The sequence below is a fragment of the Harmonia axyridis genome, chromosome 4 (genome assembly GCF_914767665.1).
Source record: "Harmonia axyridis chromosome 4, icHarAxyr1.1, whole genome shotgun sequence".
Lineage (NCBI taxonomy): Eukaryota > Metazoa > Arthropoda > Insecta > Coleoptera > Coccinellidae > Harmonia > Harmonia axyridis.
In genome coordinates this window covers 25,910,090-25,930,692 of record NC_059504.1, presented here as the reverse complement: position 1 = coordinate 25,930,692, position 20,603 = coordinate 25,910,090, and the positions used below count along the sequence as shown (strand labels likewise).

The window sequence follows — 20,603 nt, the reverse complement described above, 5'->3', positions numbered from 1 at the left end:
GAGGATAGTTTCAGTTTTTGAGAAACATATCTAATTATTGTTGAATTATGTGGATTTAATTTTTGAGGGGTGGAACTAAGGATTTTCAGTAAAGAATTAGTAGAAGTGATATATAGAGTTGTCAATTTTACGTTGATTTATTATGTTTTTGAATTCCATTCGTATTAATAATGAGGTGAAAGATAATAAGTAATAAAGATAAGTCTGGAGTTGGAAATTTGCTGATAAGATAATACTTTTTTTTTTCATTATTAAATTTTTCGATGATAGAAAACCGAGTTTGATTTTTTTAAGTTAATTTCCAATTTCGAAATGTTTGTTTGGGTAACGTGGGACAAAACCTAGATATATGTCCTTAGGGAAATTGAATCGCCCCTGCCCTATACGTGAGATTCAAGGGTCGCTCTCAACTTTAAGGAGTAGTCACCTATTTTTGGGTATCGTGGGGAGTCGTAGAAAGATAGCCCTCAGGAAATAATCGCTCCTGCCCATTACGTAGATTCCGTTATGGTCGTCGAAAAGCGAGCAAAACGGTTGGAAAAAAAAACAGTTAGGAGTTTTATTAATTTTTGATTAAAATTTTTGAGGTTTTTTTTTTTGGCAAATAAAATACAGTTTATGGTGGTTATGTTTAGTTGTTTTTGTAATGATTTAATTGATCAAGAAATTGTAACGGAGATAATGAAACATTCAATTGAATTGATGTAGCTAGGTTTAGTTTTTTTGTAATGCTTTTATGAAAAATTTTATGATAAATTTTCAGATGGTAATATCGAAGGATGGAAGCAACGGCAGGAAGATGGTTGGATCGAATCCTAGTTTACGGAATAACCTTCATCCGAATTATATCTGGAAAATACAGAAAAGTTGAAAAACGGCTGAACACTTCTTGCAAAGTGATGACGTAGTCAATGAACTGGTTAGAGTCCAGTTCTATCAAGAGGCAGTTGATAAAGATGATCATTATTATGATATTAATTTATATTGGAGAATTTTTGTGGAAAAGCTTTAGAAGCTGAAGAAGAAGATGGGATCAGGATCAAACTGAGGATGAAGAAGATGCCCAGAGAATCCTGAATTCTGCATCCAAATGGTAGAAGTATGCAAGGTGCATACCGTAGACGTCAGACCAGGGGTTTTGGACGTCGAGTATATTGGGAGGAAATGACTCGCTCGCCAATATGGGACTATTCATTATTCATTCATTGAATTTATAATACCGATCGTCGTTATATGAAATTTTATATATTGGAAAATAATGCTAGCCAATCTATGGAGTATCAGCCCTATGAGAGAAATAAATCATGACCAAGCAGAAGAAGATGAGATCACCAGAACTATGAGGGACATCGAAGTAAAAGGTAATTTCCGTGACGAGGATGAGATCCAAAGAAGAAACAAGGTACCATTCCACAAGACAACCCTAGGAAGTAGTGTTATGAAACCAGGAAGTGCCGCGAGAGTGAAATTTTGAAATTCCGAAAAGTGAACAAACTCCACGCTGGAGTTCGTGAAGTGCACAGGAGAAAAGATGTCCTGGATTGATTTAATGATTTTCTATTTTGTTGTTTGTATATGTATTACGATTAGGATTTATTTGTTTCCTTTATTTGAGTTTATAATATTGGACACTTATCGAATTATTGAATAATATTGGAGAACATACCACCATAGATTTGATTTTCACCTTAGAGTAGGTAGAAATAATATAGATTTTTTTTAAGTTATACTTTCGAAAAGTTTGGTTATAGTTCGATAATTGATGATGAGCTTCGTAATTTAAGAATATAAAATTTTAATTTTGTTTGAGCTAGTCTCAATACTGAAATAGGTTAGTGTTATTGTAATCACTGGAGAGGAAGGACTGCATTATTAATATGGCTAAAAGTAAGGGAAAAGTTATGGCAACCGATGCCAAAACTTTTTCGAAGGAGGGTGTAGTGTAATAAATCGGAAATTGGTAAAACCTTCTAAATTAATCGAACCAAATTCTACGCAGTGTGAGAGGTTCGAATTGGCGATAATTCATAATTAGATCTTTCAGCAGTTTCTTTGTTCTGTATCTCGAGTATATTGATCATTGATGCCACATAAATTGAGTGGTCAACACGGTTTTTAAATGTGTCTTTCAAGGTTCAATACGCAGTTATGATGATCTGATATATTTGAACGGAATAATTCTTGGAAAAATATTTGGTAAATAACATGAAATTGCTTTTAATTCCCTCAACTAAGCCCCTCTGTAAGAGATCAATTGGGAAAATGGATTAGAAAAATTAGGCAGTATCGATCGGGGACTCAGGGAAGTCAATAGTAACGGGAATAGTACGTCGGTCGCGAAACCGGACTTAGAGCAAAGCAATTTTTTTGAAGATTAGAGTCCTATTTTTAGGGTTGAGTTAAATAAAAAGGAAAATTTAGTAGATGAGTGAGTTCAAGGAACTTCAAGTATTTAAGAAAGAAGAAATTGTTTTACTCTAAGAAAGGACGAGCTAGGTCATTCTCAGAAGTAGAAAACAGGGGTTTTTGATAAAGTTTCAATTTTGTTTTGTTATAAAGATAGATTAGCTTTGAGTGCGTGATTCGGGGGTGAAGTGAATAAAAGAGAATTACACGTCTCGTGTGAAAAGTTGAAAAAGAGTTTATTATAACTAGGTATACCAACCTAGCCCCGCGGGATAAGGGCAAGTAACAGTTTAACGATCTTTTGGGTTTCTTTTTATTTTTGTCTTGTTGAGTAGTCCTGATTCTCCCAAATTCAATGTTCAATGAATAATTAGTGGATCATTTGAGATATATTTTTCTGTATTGAAAGTTTTGGCCGTTGAGTCAAATAGTATAAATTTTTGAATATTGTAACTTTGGTTTTTGCTTTATTATATTTGATTTTAAAGAATCAATTGAGTTTGATTAACCTGGAAATATAATCCTGTCCCCAAGAAAGAAAAATCAACAAAAAGACCTGTCCCTAGTGCGACGGGCCGAACCCACAATAACATCATATCTTTTTTATTTTTAGTCAGTGGAAAGCCGCTCTTCCATTGACATATATACCCCCAAAGAAGGGGTTTATTACACTGTAGCCTCAGCTGGGCTTCATTTTTAATGGTGTTAAATCTTTCATCGGGTACAAGTCAATTTCTCAATATGACCCGGTATTGGTCGGCTACTTTTTGAGCAGAAACTTGAAGTTCGGGGTAGTTTCTGTGGAATATTGCAAATAATTTTTGCCGGTAACCTATTTTATCCTCTTTCATATTAGCCACTTCATAATATATGCGCATGATCGCTTCATTTATAGAACTTGCCCATTTCACGCGTTTTATTGGTAGACCTGCTTGGGTGAGTGCTGCTTGAGAATTCTGCGCAGCACCTTCAGCAGTCGGAGAAACTCGTGTTGTTCTTCTCCTAGAATGTTGAGATTGTGGAGGCGTAGCATTTTGTTGACAGACGTCCGTCTCCTTAGAACTTTGCCACCGACGTCCCGCATACTATCATATCCAGCGCCGGCTCCAGACACGCCCTGACGAACTTCAGGCAGCGGTTCTATATTCATATTCCTTAAATTCACCATCATTCATAGGTTCCTCCGTGTCGTAGAGGAGACGGCCGTTGATCACTTTTTAAGATCCGCAGAGCTACGGTGGAAGAATTCTTGAGCTGCTTTCCACACGGCTTCGTCCGTTACCCGTTACCCTGGACAGAGACTCTTCGACAGGTTTCAGCTTCCCGAGTCAGGGAGCTCCTGGAATCTGTGGTGGCAGGAGTCGATTCAACTCTCCTGATAGGTGAATCGCTAGGGATTTCCTACCGCTACCGTACCCTATTATTATTATGAAAATTTTTATCTCGATCGAATGTGCAGTTTTCAAATTAACAGCAGCACAAAATTTCGATCGGACATATTTACCAAACCTCTAATCAGATTTTGCCCTTCAATAAACTCAACCGCGGCATTCAAGATCCCAAAAATTTCTAATATCAATCTCCTTCCATTCCAAAGTTATCGTATATACGAGCGGACGAACGGACAATGGAATTCGAGGATAGATTTGCCATCAGTGGGTAGAACCCTGCCGTTTGAGACCTTTTTCGAATCGAAAGTCTAAAATTACAGAGTTTCGAAGAATGAGCGCTCAAAAATTAGGAAAGCACTTGTATGCTTTGATGACTAGCTTTTGTGCGCTCGTAGATTTAATGAACACCCAAAATCTCCACTGCATCGATTACGTGCTCACGAATATATTGTAAATTTTTATCGTTATTCTTCTTCTATGGTACTAGTTATGCGATCAACATTAAATTTTACAAGAAGCTCGAAATTGTTATTCTATATCTTATCTATTACACTCAAGAGATCGGCTTGGAATTTTGCATGAATTTTGAAATGGTATTTTTCACCAACACTCAATTCCGTCGGTTCTGTGGCAAAGGAAATGTTGGGTATTTGTATTGTTCTAAGATTTAATGTGGTTCTAGTTTCGTACAAAATGAAATTTTGTACGAGTCTTGTTATTTTACATCCAAATGCAAATTTTCAATTAGATCAAAAATGCAGTTTCGAAATTAACATAACAACGAACATTATGCATTTTCGGATTTTGACCTTTCACGAACTTAACCACGACATTCAAAAACCGAATCTAGCCTGAAAAGTTCAAGTTTATAGTTGTTTTCGTTTTCATGGGCGGATATTCTTAAATTTGACTACGAATTCGCCATCAGTGATTCGTTCCTTAACGTTTGAGACCATTCCTGCCTAGAAATTCGAAAAATAAATACAGACCATAAAATATTACAGAAAGATTTGATAATTCTACTCAAATGGTGTGAAGATTGGCTGCTACCTTTGAACCTTGACAAATGTGTCGTTCTCCACATTGGCAAGAAGAACCCCCGTACTCGTTACGTTATAGCTGACCACCAACTGAAGCAGACTTCCTCACATAACGATCTTGGCGTCATCGTCTCCAGACACACACAGCGTATTTGTGCTAAGGCTCGAAAGATGATACACTCAAGATCATTCCGCTATTGTGATCCGGGAGTATGCAGCAATATATACATATAAGACCTATGTCCGCCCAATTCTAGAATATGCCGGTCCAGTCTGGTGTCCCAATCTAAATGGTGATGTTGAGTTGTTGAGGTCGGTCCAGCGCTGGGCCACACGTATACCATATGGACATTTTAGACCTGCTTATGATGACCGCTTGACGATTATGAATTTGCCGAGATTCACTGACCGCAAGGATAGAGGTGATCTAATTTTCACTTACAGGGTCTTGCACAGAAGTCTTGGACTTGATTTATCGGAGCTATATACACTCATGACTCAACCATAACAATCTGAGAGGACATAATATGATGCTCCGCAGAGAAGACAGCACTTTCTTCCCAATCGAGTTTTCCAAGGTTGACTCATTCGTTGCCAAATGAATTGGTGATACTCAGTGTTAATGTGTTCAAGAATCGGTTAGATCTTCTTAGAATATATGATGTTTGATTTAGTCTAGTGGTACAGATGGATCAAAAACAGAGAAGCGCACCGGCATTGGGATATATGGACCTAAACTGGAGATCTCTAAAGCCCTGGGAAGTGAGCCCTCGATTCTACAGACCGAGATAATGGCTGTTTATGTATGCGCCCAGGAGTATCTCAAAATGAACCTCAAGGGGGCGCATATCTAGATCACCACGGACAGCCAAACCACGCTGAGATCCCTATAATCGTGTTGTCAGGGGTCTTTGCTGACTTGGGAGTGCCGTAACACCATAAAAAATTGGCCAGAAGAAATAAGGTGACTCTACTATGGGTACCAGGGCGCAGTGGGGTTGAAGGAAATGAAAGAGCGGATGAACTTGCAAAAAGTGCATCTAGGTTAAGACTGCTGGACCTGAGCCTTTCTGTGGGATAGGAAAAGACCAATACAAAGCTGCGGTCCAGCTGTGGGAGTTGAACAGTAGGACAATCCACTGGACTAACACTCCTAGACTTGCTCAGGCAAAGAAATTCGTGAAGATTTCACCTACCTACGCCAAAAAGCTCCTGAAGCTGTCGCGAGCAGAGCTTCGGGTGATGGTGGGACTGCTGACGGGGCACTGTCGGTACAAACATCATTTGTACTGTATGAGAAAGTCAGCAGACGAGATTTGCAGGCTCTGTGGATCGAAAGCAGAAACGGCCGAACACTTGTTATGCAAGTGTCCGGAGCTGGCTGGCCTAAGAACCATTCACATGGGTAAGCCGGTCCTGGATACCAGAGAGGTAACGGCCAAGGCCCCTAAGGAGGTTGTCAATTTTATTAACGTCGTTGACGACCTCCCTGGGTTTCTATGAATGAGTAGGGTAGTGAACAAAAGATCTGCATGGTCGCAGTTCCCGGAAGGCTTACCGAAGCAAAACTACCCCAGTTCAAATAATAATAGTCTAGTGGTATATTTAATTGTGTTGGTTCTTTCGCGATTGCGTAAATTTCGATTGAGTTTTTTTCTATATAGTGAGAGCATAACATTTTTCTTTTTTTCTCCACATGTTTTGATTGATTATTTAGAATTTTGTGTTCATTTTTGTTGTATTTATATTCTGAGTCTTTTATAGGTTTCTGTAAATAAATAAAACAATGTAACGAAATAATAGAACGATTTGTTCAGTGACGAGGGCTCATAAAAAATTATCAAATGACGTTTACGGCAATGTCAAATACTTCTTACGGAGCAGAAAATAAAATATAAGAATGAGAAGAACCGCTGCTTCTGATTTGCCACCAAGAGGTCTGATAACACAACGTGCCCCTACTCTAACTGATATTCCTGTTCGGCATCTTCCATCTGCTCCTCCGTTACCGACTAGAGTGCACACACAGCCTTTTTTAGCGCATGCGAGTGTTCCTGGAGGGTTGACTCAATCGGGGAATTATAGAAGGTTCGAAGATCTGGACTATGAAATTGCGCCGAAATCAAGTATTTTGCTGCCTCATCTTCAAGCTAATGAGAAGAAATTCTTCGAGTTAGTTCATTCTGGTAAATTGGCGTTAGTCGTAAGTCAATGAATTATTACCAAGTCAAAAATAATAACTAGATTCAAATATGTGTCACTCATTTGGTTTCATCAATAAGAGCACATTCACATGACAAGCGCTCAACGCGCGTTGAAGACGCGCTGGATAATTCGATACTGTTCACATGGTGCGCGCTTGCCAAGCGCTGAACGCCCGTATTCAGTTTTAATTCTAAATTTGTCGAAGATGGAAGTAGAAACAGGCTGTGTCACAAAAATCTTGGAAAATTTTTTCAATGACTTTGTGCTAAGACATATGCGGGGTGATTAGTTTGAGATGGAACAACCTGTATATGTACTCACATAATAATTTTTTCTCTTCATTATCATCTCCTTCACATAATATGATGACGAGTTCTTCCCAAGCCCGACTTCTTGAGTTTTTATCTGAATATAAACTACTTGTCATGTCCCATATTACAGAACATTTCTCAATTCCATCTATGAATAATTCGAACTATTCTATTAATTATTTGAACTATTACTGACCGAACGGCCCAAAGGAAAAAAAAGTCCATGTAATCTATCAGCTCATGCAAGCGCGCTCATCTGAACGGTTAGATTAGAAACCTATTATTTCAAAGCGCGAGCCAATGCGCGCTTACAATGGTCGAGCGCTGGCACAGCGTCCAACTCGCGCTCCTTAAAAATGCGCGTTGGCATGTGTACGCTTCGAAGAAAATTCATGTATGTACTTGTAAACGCGCGTAGAGCGCTTGTCATGTGAACGGGATCTAATTGAACAGTAAAATAATTGAATAGCAAAGAAGAATAAGGAGGGATAAGTCATAAGAGTTCTTCTCTGCTTATAAATGGAAATGTTGAAAATAAGCAATATACAGGGTGTTTCCAAATTCGACGTGAACCTTGGAGGACGTGTAAGTAGGACTCATTTGCTGTCGTTTGAGCCATATTTATTGATATCCCAAAATCAACAGTTTCCGAGATTTATGAGTCCTTGTGTTTTTTGAAAGATTACCCACCTCACTTCATTTTTCGTCAATTTTTGTCTACGTTGACCAAGTTTGATTATAATTTTGGATTATTCTCATCAGAAAAGGATGTATAAAAAAAGCAAAGCTATGTTGTAGTAGATATTGAAAAAGAATTAGTATGATTTGAAAGTTGGTGTAAGAAAAGAAGAAAAATCAATTTCTAATATCAATTTGCCTGCAATTTTCTAAATCCACTATATGTATGATGAAATTATTTAAAAAACTTGCCGACTGGTCTTCTTCAAAATTATTTCACAAAATGAAATATATACAGAGTGGGCAACATATTGATTGTAACTTCATTTTTTCAAATGGAACACCCTGTATATTTCTCTACATTTGACTAGCTCTTTTTCCCCTGATTTCGAATATATAACATATGTTTGGCCTATCTCTCTTATTCTGAGTACCACAGAGTTTCAAATTTTAAGAGTCCGTTCACGCGGCGCAAATCAGGCGTTTTCTTAACTAATTCGGTCTTGATTTTCTCAGGAACGGTAAACGCTATCGAGATGATTCGAAACAATATTGGAAGGTCTTAATCCCTTGTATGTTCGTTAGGTAATAATTTCACTTTAAGTTGCAAATTAATTGTTTTATTGAAGTAGAAAGTACGATTTTCAATACCAATTTTGAATGATTTATTGTCGCTTCAGTTGACCTAAATTCGAAAATCTAATACAAATTGGTCATAGCCTATTTCTTCTTCTTTCCAATGATACCAATTAGAAATATATTACATCACAGTTACTCAAAATTCTCTGAGACGTTGTAAATCTGTTTCGAGTGCCAGAATTGTGAACTAAAAATCGTTGCTCCTCCCTGAGGGGCGTGGCTTGTAGCTATCAGGACCGTCTCTTAGGAAATATATTCTTGAAAACTTGAATTATTTGTCGCGAACAAAAAAAAATTCTTTGTCGTTTAAAAAAAGCCATACGACCGATTTTCATGTTACTTTTTCGAATGAAAAAATTTATTCCTCGTGGAAGATTTTAGATCCAATAGTCAACTTATTACTTCGAACCGAAGGTTTCGTAAGTTTGAGAAAAAGGAAATGTTTGTTATTGAAGGAAAGCGATTTGGATTTAATGATGTCAGGCAAATAATCTTGTGTTTACCATATTTCATATAATACAGAATTGAGGTAGTTTTGAACCTCTCTCAGATTAGGTGTTGTACTTTGAAAGTAAACAAGAAGTGATTTCGTGTAAATTTATTTGATTTATATCAAGATTTTATTGACCCATTAGATAAACATCAGTTGTAAATAAGGGTTATTCGGTACTCTTTCGTGTACGTATTATTTCAATGCTGGACAATTTGACAGTTTCTAGGTCGGTTCAGCATTGCATAGGTACCTGAAAGAATTCAATTTCGAAGTAAATAAACATCAGTTGTAAATAAAGGTTATTCGGTACTCGGTATTATTTCATTGCTGGACAATTTGACAATTTCTAGGTTCAGCATTGCATAGGTACCTGAAAGAAGGGTATTTCGGAGTAAAGATTTAAAATGGTCTATTTTTGTACCGATACGTATATTTCTACTTACTCAATGATTTTATGTAGAAATGAAGAATATCAACTATACCTGACATTAAAATAACGCATTTTCAAACTGAAATTTCGAGAATGGTACCTATTTTCAATTTGGGGTTGAGCTATTACTAGAAGTTTTCATATCTATTTGGCCTGTGCAGTTCTTCTTATAATTTTGTTAATGTGTATTGAATCGAACCTTTTTCGCTGGGAAATATCTTTGGATGAATTCCGAATTGTTTATATTCTGCAATTCATAGATTATCTGAAAGAACTTTCTAATCACTCCGTTTTTTTTTAATCAAATTTATCTAATATGCGTTTGGTGAAGGAAATGAAAATTGGGTTTCAGTCGAAATTAGTTTTTATACGTGATATGTGTAGAATTTCGAAAACAATATTTACTCGTGCAGAACATCCAGAAATACTTGATATAAGCACATCCGCCGTCAGTAGTGTCATGAATCCTGGTGATGGTTATGCACAGATGAAGAAAATAGAAATGATATGAATTTCCCTTGTTTTTCATTTTCACTGTAATAAAGAAAGAAGAAGAAAGAAAGTTCATTCAGAAGTAGGTAACAGAAAATCATTCAAAATTTTTTACAATGATCATAACTATAATAATTTCAAAATAAAAGAGTACACAATGAAGTATGTAATGCCTGGGAACACATAGCGTTGAAATCTATGGAAGAAGCCGTAGCAGAAAAAGTGAAATAAGCGATCGAATGTGGAAGTATCGACATAAATGGTACACCTTCAATAACGGTATTTTGTGATGGTAGTTGGGCTAAACGATCTTATCGAAACTGGGGAAATTATAATTAACTCCCGGAGTTCCTACAATTGTTGGGATGCAAACTGGAAAAATTTTATACTTGGGTGTGAAAAAAAGTATTGCATAATATGTCAAAGAGTTCAAACTAACAATGACACACCAACAGAGCATACATGCTATAAAAATTGGAATTCATCTTCGACCGCCATGGCAGCTGAAGGATTTTATTTTTTGTTTGTGTAAAATGCCTCCTATGTCAAGTTATTGCTCAACAGTTGAAAGCATTTTATATAAACATTTTTCTGCAAAAGCTATAGATTGGGGAAAAATAATGAAGATCGAGCGAAGCGTCTATTAGAGAATGAATTGTGCTCGAAGATCACAAACAGTGGCCTTTTTATTAATAAAAAAAAGTCTAGGTCCTTCTCCAAATGGCATTTTTGAAAAAAGTAATCATTCAATTAAAATCGAATGCCCTTTTTCAGCAAGAAAAAATATGATAAAAGATGCTATTAAAAGGAAACAAATCACATATTTGGAAAAAATGATGATCAGGAATATCGATTGAAACAAAGTCAGAATTATTATTTTCAAGTTCAGGGACAATTAAATATAGCTGAAAGAGAAAAATGCTTTTGTCGTGTAAACTTTGAAGGACACTTTATTCATCGAAGTCAACATCGATGAAGAGTTTTTCGAAGGAAAATTTCATTAGAACTGTGTTTTACCTGTAATAATTGACCTAAGACATAGAGGCTTAAAAATAAGGATCCTCAATACAAACTAGATCTTCAGGATGAGAAAAATTGAAGAAAACAGAAGGCAATTAGAAATATATCATTATGAACCAAGCTGATTTTTTTTTAATTATATCAAAGTAATATTCCTCAAAACTGTAGATATTTATGGAATGAGTTCATCGAAATTCTCAATGAAACTTTTTTATTTCGGATTAGATATTCAAAATTCATTCCATTTAATTCATAAGGGTTTTTAACAATTCAAAAAATGAGGATAATGGTATATCAAAGCGTATTTGAATTCTCAATTCGATATCAAGTAATTATGGAAAGTAGAGTCTTTTTCAAAACTTAAAAGACAGTTCTTGTTTCTAAACTCTGTTCTTATTATAAAGAAACCGTCTTTACAACCATAATCGTAGGTGACCATTTGACAATCATTTCATTTCATCAAAATGTCGAAAATGCGGCTGCAAATTCCGACACGCACTAGTAGAACTCGAGAAAGAAACGAGATCATCCCAATGCGTTACAAATTCATTCTATCTGGGCTGAGGGCCTAATACGTTCTCTATATTTTTACTACGATAGACCACGCCCACCCGCTCTTGCCCCTTCACGTTGCGACCCCTGTGCTTCCCAAGCAGTGTGGTGTAAACAGACTCTTAAGAACCACCTGGCAAGCTAAGTATTCAGTTTTCAAGTGGAAGACTGCGATAATACAAAATTCCTTTTTTTGAGTTATCTCGTAAAAATTTGAAATATTTATGTGAAGAACAATAAAAATAAGAAAGCTACAAGGAGATAATATATGGAGTTGCATCCAAATCATCCAATTCCAAACTTATAGTGAAAAACGTATGCCATATCGTTGCTTACGAGATAACTCAAAAAAAGGCATTTTGTATTATCGCAGCCTTCCACTTGAAAACTGATTACCTAGCTTGCCAGGTGGTTCTTAAAATTTGAAACTCTGTGGTTCTCACAATAAAAGAGTTAGACCAAACATATGTTATATTTTCGAAGTCAGGGGCAAATGAGCTAGTCAAATATAGAAAAATATACGGGGTGATCCATTTGAAAAAATGAAGTTGCAATCAATATATTGCCCACTCTGTATATGTTCCGTTTTGTGAAATCATTTTAAGAAACACTAGTCGATTTCGAGAAAATTTTGTACAAAACATTTTTTTATACCTTTTTCAGTAACAAAGTTAAAGGGGGGGGTCAAATTATGGTGAATCTGGAATAATCTTATCTTGGAATAACTTATAAAAAAGTAATAATAATAATAATAATAATAATATTTATTAATTCCATAAAATTACACAAAGTAAAAATGGAACAGGTCAGACACAAACATAATTAACTTCCAGTACATTTCTCTTTAAATTCACAAATGCTATATGGCTCACAATTCAGAAGTAAAACATATAGGGCCTTCTTAAATTTAATATGACTCGATAGATTTCTGATATTTAAGGGCAACACATTAAATAGACTGATTGCCATAAATTCAACATTTTTTTCTCTCAACGTAGTTTTATGTGTTGGTACAATAAGAGGACACATTCTTCTTGTATTATTCAAGTTTTTATATGGCTCAAAATACTGGCTATGTTTACTGACAAAAATTAAAAGTCTATAAATGTACAGTGCATAAACTGTAAGTATATTGTTACTTTTGAAGAAACCCCTGCATGATTCCCTATATCCAAGATGTAACACAGTTCTCAAAGCTCGCTTTTGCACAACAAAAAGACCACTCACATATGAGGAGTTACCCCAGAATATTATACCGTATGACAAAATGGACTGAAAATTAGAATAATACACCAGTTTTAGAAGCTCAAGGTCAATCTGATTCCGTAACATGAAAAGCAGGTAACAAACAGAATTCAGTCTTCCTCTAAGTTGTTCTGTATGAGGTCCCCACTTCAGATGTTTATCAACTACAACCCCCAGAAAAACAACACTATCTTCAACCATGACATCTTTGCCTGAGATGTTAATTGACAAAGGATATTGTAGCTTGGATCTTTCAGTATAAAAAAACACACACTGGGACTTGTCAATGTTCAAAAGAAGATTGTGGTTACAAAACCATTCTCCTACAGACGTCAGCAATCCTCTAGATTCCTCGGTGGCGGTGGAAACATTGCGGAGTTTAAGTAGATAATTGGTGTCGTCTGCGAACATACCCATTGAATGTCTCACTGCAACTCTAGCCTTTGGTAACCGGTTTATGTACACAATAAAAAGTGCAGGTCCTGGAATGCTACCCTGTGGCACGCCCATAGATATCTCTCTTTCATCCGATATAAGAAGCTCACCATCCACCTCCATGACAACCATTTGTTTTCTGGATGACAAATAACTCTCAATGAGTCTCAACTGATTGTCTCTTACTCCACAGTCATCTAAAATTTCCAATAGTCTTTTATGCTCCACACAATCAAAGGCCTTCGACAGGTCCAAGAATAAGCCCATGGGAACCTCATCTTGTTCAATGGTCACGAGAACTTCCTTAATCAGCTCATAGACCGCAGTTTCTATATTTCTGTTTTTCACAAAGCCATGTTGATGCACTGAAATAACATTAAACTTATGAAAAAAACTCATTAATCTATTTGTCAAGATTTTCTCAAAGATTTTTGAGAACGATGGCAATATGCTGATTGGTCTGTAGCTATTTGGATCCCCGATAGGTCCCTTTTTGTAAAACGGTTTCACCAAGGCAATTTTCAGTTGATCAGGAAAAATGCCCTCCTTGAAGGAACGATTTATTATAAAACAGAGAGGTGATAGGATTATATCAATCGAGGATTTAACAACCTTCATAGGGATCTCATCATAACCCCAAGATTGTTTATCTTTTAAAGACCTTACCGTTTTCAGAACCTCCTCGTGAGAAACTTCAAACATGAAGAAAGAGTTTTCAAGTCTTTCTCCACTCGTTGTAGCCGTTTTATTCAGGCCATCTGTCAGTGTAGAGGGAAAATCAATGAAAAAGTCATTTAATTCATCTGGCAAAGGAGAATCTTGATTGCTGGAAACAGATGATGAAATCTTGCTCTTCGTGAGGGAATTTATGACCTTCCAGGAGGCTTTTGATCTATTATCGGAGTTCCTAATGATGTTACTGAAGTGCTCTTTCTTTGCTTTGGACAGAAGAAGATCATATTGTTTTTTAGTCGAGTTATATGTGGCTTTTAATTCAGGTCTTGAAAAAGAAATAATATGGAGTATGTCAAGTTGCTTCTTAATATCAACCAATTCAGGTGTTAGTTTAAACTTTCTATTTGACGATGAGGCATTGATCTTTACTTTAGGAAAACAGAGTTCAAAAGTTTCAGAAAATCGTGTATGGAATACATACCAAAGTTGATTTGGATCGCCTGGATGAGTAAAAATATCATCCCAATTTAATTTAGATAGCTCTTGCAGGAAAACTTTGATGGAATCGTCATTTATTATTCTTCTTTTAAGGTTTTTTTCTTTATGATCATAAACTGAACAAAAAGTTGTGGTGAACCTCAGAGCTGAGTGGTCTGAAATATGGCACTCGATCACCTGAGTTTGGCCCACAAGAGATGTTACCACATTGTCTAAACAACTACCAGAAGAGGGGCGTGTTGGCTGAAGATTGGTGACTTTCAGGTTGAAACATTCCAAAAGTGATACAAACTCACTGACATCCGTGGAGCAAGACAGAATATCTAGATTAAAATCACCCACCAAAATGAAATCTGCTCTTTCCAGTGTACACCGTTCCAGAATTGTTCTAAGTTTCTCTAGAAACAGATCTACATCAGCTAAGGGCTGGGTATTAGGTCTATAAATACATATGATCAGAATTTTTCGATTGTCTAGAAAAACTTGGGCAGCAGAACACTCGATAACATTTGGAATTGAAAGTAAATTGTAATCTGACCTTTTAGTACAGTTGAGTTCTTTCCTACTGTATATTGCAGTTCCACCATGGCTTCCTCTCAAACGGCAAAAGCTCGACACTAGGTTATAATCAACAAGTTTGTATATCTGAAGTTCCTCCTCACACTTCCAATGTTCCGTGATTGCTAGTATATCAGCTTTTTCTTCCTGTGCCATCAACTGCAGCCCGTTCAATGCTGTGCCCAAGGACCTAACATTTTGGAGGATGAGACTGAAGCTTTTAGAAGGCTTTGATTTTCCAACTGCACTGGAGGAAATTACGTTTTCTCGTTTTGTCTGTTCTTCCGAAAAAAATTTCTGTCAAAAGAAAAATCTCTCAAAACAACCCCCTGAGGCCAGAAGGATTCACAAAACACACTCTTGTAAGCATTTTCATTCGGTAAGCCAATACTAAAAGATGAATTTTGTCCAAGAGTGTTAAGTTTCTTTATAATGGTCGGTTCTGAAGAAAAACCGCTTGCATCCCTATCACTACACTCCAGTAAAAGGATTAGAAGATGGTGACTATGCTAGAAGACTTCCGACTTATTCTGAATGCTGACATAGAGATTGCTAGATTTTTATCGAGGATACCCTCCTTCCTTACTGGGAAGGAGTGACTAATTTTCACAACCTGTATTATTGGTCGAATGAAAATTCGCATTTGATTAACGAAGCATCATTCCAAAGGAGAGTGTTGATGTTTGAATAGTAGCAATAGCTAATTTTTTGATAGGTCCTTATTATCTACCTGATAAATTAACGGAGAAAATTATGAAGAATTTTGGGGACGAATATGGACAGCTTTTTGGACGAGGTTTCTTTGATTGTAAGACGTGAAATTATTTTCCAAAAACGCACAACATAGGCTAAACCTTCGTATGTTTCCAAAAGAATTGTTTCCTATAATCGGTGGATAGGTAGGGGAATACCTATTTGGCCAGCGAGAAATACAGATCTAACACTGTTAGATTTTCATGTTTGGAACAGTTTAAAAGATATCTATGGTACATGAAAGGGAAATACATAGACATGCATAACTTGTGGAGAGAATAGACGAAGCAGTGTGAAGATTAAGAGTGAATTTCAGGCAGAAAGTAACAACTGAAGAAATTAGAAATAGAGCTCGTACTCGTATATGGAATGGTGGAGCTCATTTCGAACATAATTTATAAATACATTCGTCGAAATTTTGGGTTTAATTGCAAAAAAATAATTCAATTCGTTAATTTCCTAACCCCATTCAAATAAAAATCTTCTGAAATGAAACTAGTGACTGCATTTTAACGAAAACTTTTTTAGGAGGTAAAAAAGGAATTTGGCAAGTTTTTTGAATAATTTTGCTATACATTGTAAAATTCGAAAGTTGCAGGCACTTTCAAATCATACTAATTCTTTCTCAATATCTAATACAACATAGTTTTGCTTTTTTCATACATATAAAATCCTTTTCTGATGAAAATAATACAAAATTTAAATCAAACTTGGCCAACGTAGAAAAAATTGACGAAAAATGAAGTAAGGTGGAAAATCTTTCAAAAACGACAAGAACTCAAATATCTCGGAAACTGTTGATTTTCGATTATCAATAAATACGGCTCAAACGATAGCAAATGAGTGATACTAACACCTCCTCCAAGGTTCACGTCGAATTTGGAAACACCCTATATAAGCAAAGAAGAACTATAAGGACACACCCCTACTTATTCTTCATAGCTTTCAAACAAGTCCCACCCATCATTATCCCTTCTATATAATTTTCATTTATGTCTCATTGTTCTGTTTTCTACTCGATGGAAATTCATTTTGAAAAGATTGAAAGTAATATAAATTTATGTCCAAATTTTGCGGAAATAAAGTTACAAACGTTGTCTAGTGAAGGTATCTCGGGAACTGTAGGAGCTAGAAGAACATAAGCTTTTTGAGTTTTTTTTTTTTCTGACTTATCCAAATGAAAAACCAGAACCGGCTTGTCGCTTGTACAAATCGTCCTGGCTCATACATAAACATAAAATTCCTGACTGAATTGGTACACTTTTCTTTTCTCTTTCGCTTCAGAGTGGCTTTATTGGAATAAATAGGTTTAAATCTCATTTAAAAGTCAATTGTAAATACTAATTTATTTTTTCTGTAAAGCACAACCACTAACAGTTTACATTTTCTGGGATGGTTACGTAATTTAGTTTTGAATTTAATTTCTAGTTTCAAAAGAATTCACAGTTTGATCAAGCATACTCCATACTTCTAATCAATAGGATTCTAGAATGAAGAAAAATTAAATAGAAAGCTTTAGCTAAAATTTACAATCTCAGCTGAAAACATCAAATATCATCACGAGAGAAATGAAAACAGGACCGTATTTTATAAAAGTTACAAAAAACATGAATTGTTTCGTTTGCTAGTATTTCAAAAAAGTGTGCCATTTAAATTGAAAATTGAATTCATTACACTTAATAATGCATTTTTCCATGTCAATAACGACATTCTCCTAAAATATGTAAAAAATGTAGATTTCGAAGTCTAAATAAGGAAAAAACTCAATAATCTAAGTACCTACTGCCTCAGAAATATTAAAATAACAAGAAACATTTTGAAGGGTTGTATGAACTGAAGATACCCACAAAATTTAAACAAAAATCGGACTGCTGATTTCCAAGTTATGGATGTTACAAATTAAGGTCAATTTGTATTTCTACCCTGTAACTACGAAACTAACAGTCTGGATACACAACGAGCCACTTTTCTGAAAGCCTTGGACGACCTGTATTCACCACTAGGCTATGGCCAACCACTCATGTTACACCCTGCATATTGTTTTCCTCATATTTAAATTTTCCGCTTGTAGAAGTCTTTCTCTCAGGTTGGAAGGTTCGATGCCCATGATTATTTTGTCACGTAGCATGTCATTCAATATTTTTTGGACTTTTGGAACTTCAGAAAAAAATCTTTCAAAATGTGTAGAATGCATTATTCGAACAGAACTTACTTTCACCCGTCCGCTCAGTCTGGAGCTCTTTTAGTGATTGTTCGAAACTAGGAACTGCATTTTGCTACCTTCTGCATATATACACTATTCTTACCAATCATTTATATCACTGGACGATTCAAAATTCCTTTGTAAATTTGGTCTAGCCAAATATATTTGAAACACTAACAACATAAATATACTTTTCAGGTGACGTTGAAGATGTTAGAAAATTTTTGGAGAACAACCTCGACTTCAACATCAACTGTGTCAATTTCCAAGGAGTCTCAGCACTCCTCGTAGCTGTGCAAACCAGAAATGATCATATGGTGGAATTTCTCATTTCTCAAAATGGTATAGATATAGGAGATGCAGTACTGCATGCAGTACGTGATAACCAGCTGAAAATAGTGGAGCTCTTACTGGAAAAACTCCATTCTACCGCTCCCAGCTTGGAGTTCGTAGGTGTGACACATAGTTCCGATTTTCCAGACTACATGACACCATTAATATTGGCTGCGCAAGAAGGTCACTTTGAAATTATTGAGATGTTGATACAAAGAGGTCATGTTATAGCAAAACCACATTCTCCGAAATGTAGATGTGATGATTGTATTCTTCATCTTGAAAGGGATGATCTGTTACATGCTGAAACTCTCAGGTTGGACTTATACAAAGCTATAACCAACCCAGCTTTCATTTGTCATTCTACTAATGACCCCATACTAACTGCTTTTCAACTTTGTGCAGAACTCAGACTTTGTGCTTGGTTAGTGGTGGAGTTCAGAGATCAATATCAAGAATTAGCAGATGCTATCAGTGATTTTGCTGTAGAACTAATAGCATGTTGTAGAAGCACTACGGAAATGGAGATTATATTGACGCAGACGGGGGGTTTGCCATCGAATAATTATCAGTTTCCTAGACTGGTCCTGGCTATGGACTTGAAACAGAAATCCTTTGTAGCACATCCAAATACTCAGCAGTTGGTGGAAGCAGCTTGGGTAGGTGACTGGCATGATTATATCATCAAGCCTACCCTTATCAAACTGATATATCCAATATATAGGATAATCGTTCTTCCTTTTATTTGTCTGATGTGTATCTTCATACCAAGTCATCCTTTGGTCTTGCATTGGAGAATACCTTTGAATAAGATGATATCTCACACCGCAGGTTATCTGGTATTCTTAGTGATAATATTCTTAGAATCCAACATAAGTAAGGAAAATCAGAAGAGAAAACCCCCAAACAGCGGGCTCGAACCCGTGATTTGCGTTTTCGTGGCTGGATACACGTGGAACTGCTTCAGAATGTGTTTGATTCAGGGACCTTCAAGATATTTTAGAGCACTATGGAATTGGCATGCTGTATTAACCAATATGTTCTTTATTCTGACCTTTCTCTTCTGGATTGCTTCCTATTGGGATGCCAAGAAGAATGACCAAGTGGACTTGGAAAGGAAATATTGGAATCAGTTGGATCCTGTTCTGATATCTGAAGGAACTTTCGCTGTCGCAACTGTCATGGCATACTTCAGACTTATGTTCTTCTGCAGGCTGAACTACTACATGGGACCAGTTCAAATATCGCTGGGTAAAATGTGTGCGGACATTGCAAAGTACCTGACAATTTTCATCATTATATTGATATCCTTTACCTGTGCTATGTGCAGATTTTATCAATACTATGATGGTATGGTTCAAGTCGACGAAAATGGTATTAAAACTCAACAAGTATCTTCGTTCGTTAATTTCCAAAAAACTCTCAAGACTTTCTTCTGGGGCCTGCTGGGAATGTCACCTTTAGAATCAGCCGATGTGATAATTGCTAATCTACCAGGTCCGAAAGAAAACACCACTATCATCAATAGCCATGACTTCACAGAAAACATGGGATACGTCTGCTTCGCCGTTTACGAGATGCTGACGATGACGATGATAATGAATATGCTGATTGCCACCATGTCTTCCACTTTCCAAAGAGTCCTGGATAATTTGAATACTGAATGGACCTTCTGGAAGACAGACTTCTACTTGGAATATATGATTCAGTCTACTCTGCCTCCTCCTTTGAACCTAATTCCGACCCAGCTTGGATTCAATTTAATCAAGCAGGTAGCCAGCTTCTCTGCTAATGATGCTCAAGGTAAATAAATCATTTTTAAATTTATAAAGGGTGTTTTTTTTAGAGGTTTCACAACTTTGAGTTGGCAAACACTGCTTTATTTGACAACTCATTTAACAGCCGATTGTTGTTCTTTGTTTAGTTTGATTTGACATTTCATTATGGTTAGCCATCCTAGAGTAATAAACATAGATAGAGGGAGTCAACACAATTTTTACATGGCTCTAACATGGTTAGATTACGTTGTCGAATATATTTTAAAATCCACAATTCTACTATATCGTTATGAATGAATATTATATTGAATTTCCGATTTACTACAATAATAACAGCATCGTCAGCAAAATATACCATTCCGATTTCAACCATAGCCTGGGGCCGCTCTGTTAACATTTTCAATTATTCGATCCTTTACTAAGTTGAACAGTAGTGGGCTCAGGGAGTCACTTTGTCAAATCCCTGCC

The 20,603-nt window shown here is 36.2% G+C and overlaps 2 protein-coding genes across 5 annotated transcripts in view; one reads left to right on the top strand and one right to left on the bottom strand.

The window, feature by feature from the left end:
- The first annotated feature begins 6,661 nt into the window (after window positions 1-6,661).
- Window positions 6,662-20,603, top strand: part of LOC123677938 (short transient receptor potential channel 4-like) — a 39,655-nt gene continuing 25,713 nt past the window's right edge. For 3 of the 4 annotated variants that reach the window (XR_006747159.1, XR_006747160.1, XM_045614674.1), the window contains exons 1-2: window positions 6,662-7,023; window positions 18,223-20,160. Coding sequence is in view for 2 of the 4 variants with exons in the window: in XM_045614674.1 (XP_045470630.1) it covers window positions 6,738-7,023; window positions 18,223-20,160 (2,224 nt within the window). In the remaining 2 variants the exon portion in view is untranslated. The remainder of the gene's footprint in view (window positions 7,024-18,222; window positions 20,161-20,603) is intronic. The other variant, XM_045614675.1, reaches the window with a different exon arrangement.
- Window positions 13,181-14,602, bottom strand: LOC123677940. Its single transcript, XM_045614676.1, has 3 exons — window positions 14,494-14,602; window positions 14,004-14,275; window positions 13,181-13,702 (listed from the first exon to the last, which is right to left on the bottom strand). Exons 1-3 carry the CDS (start codon window positions 14,531-14,533, stop codon window positions 13,682-13,684), a joined length of 333 nt encoding a protein of 110 aa, XP_045470632.1. The 5' UTR covers window positions 14,534-14,602; the 3' UTR covers window positions 13,181-13,681.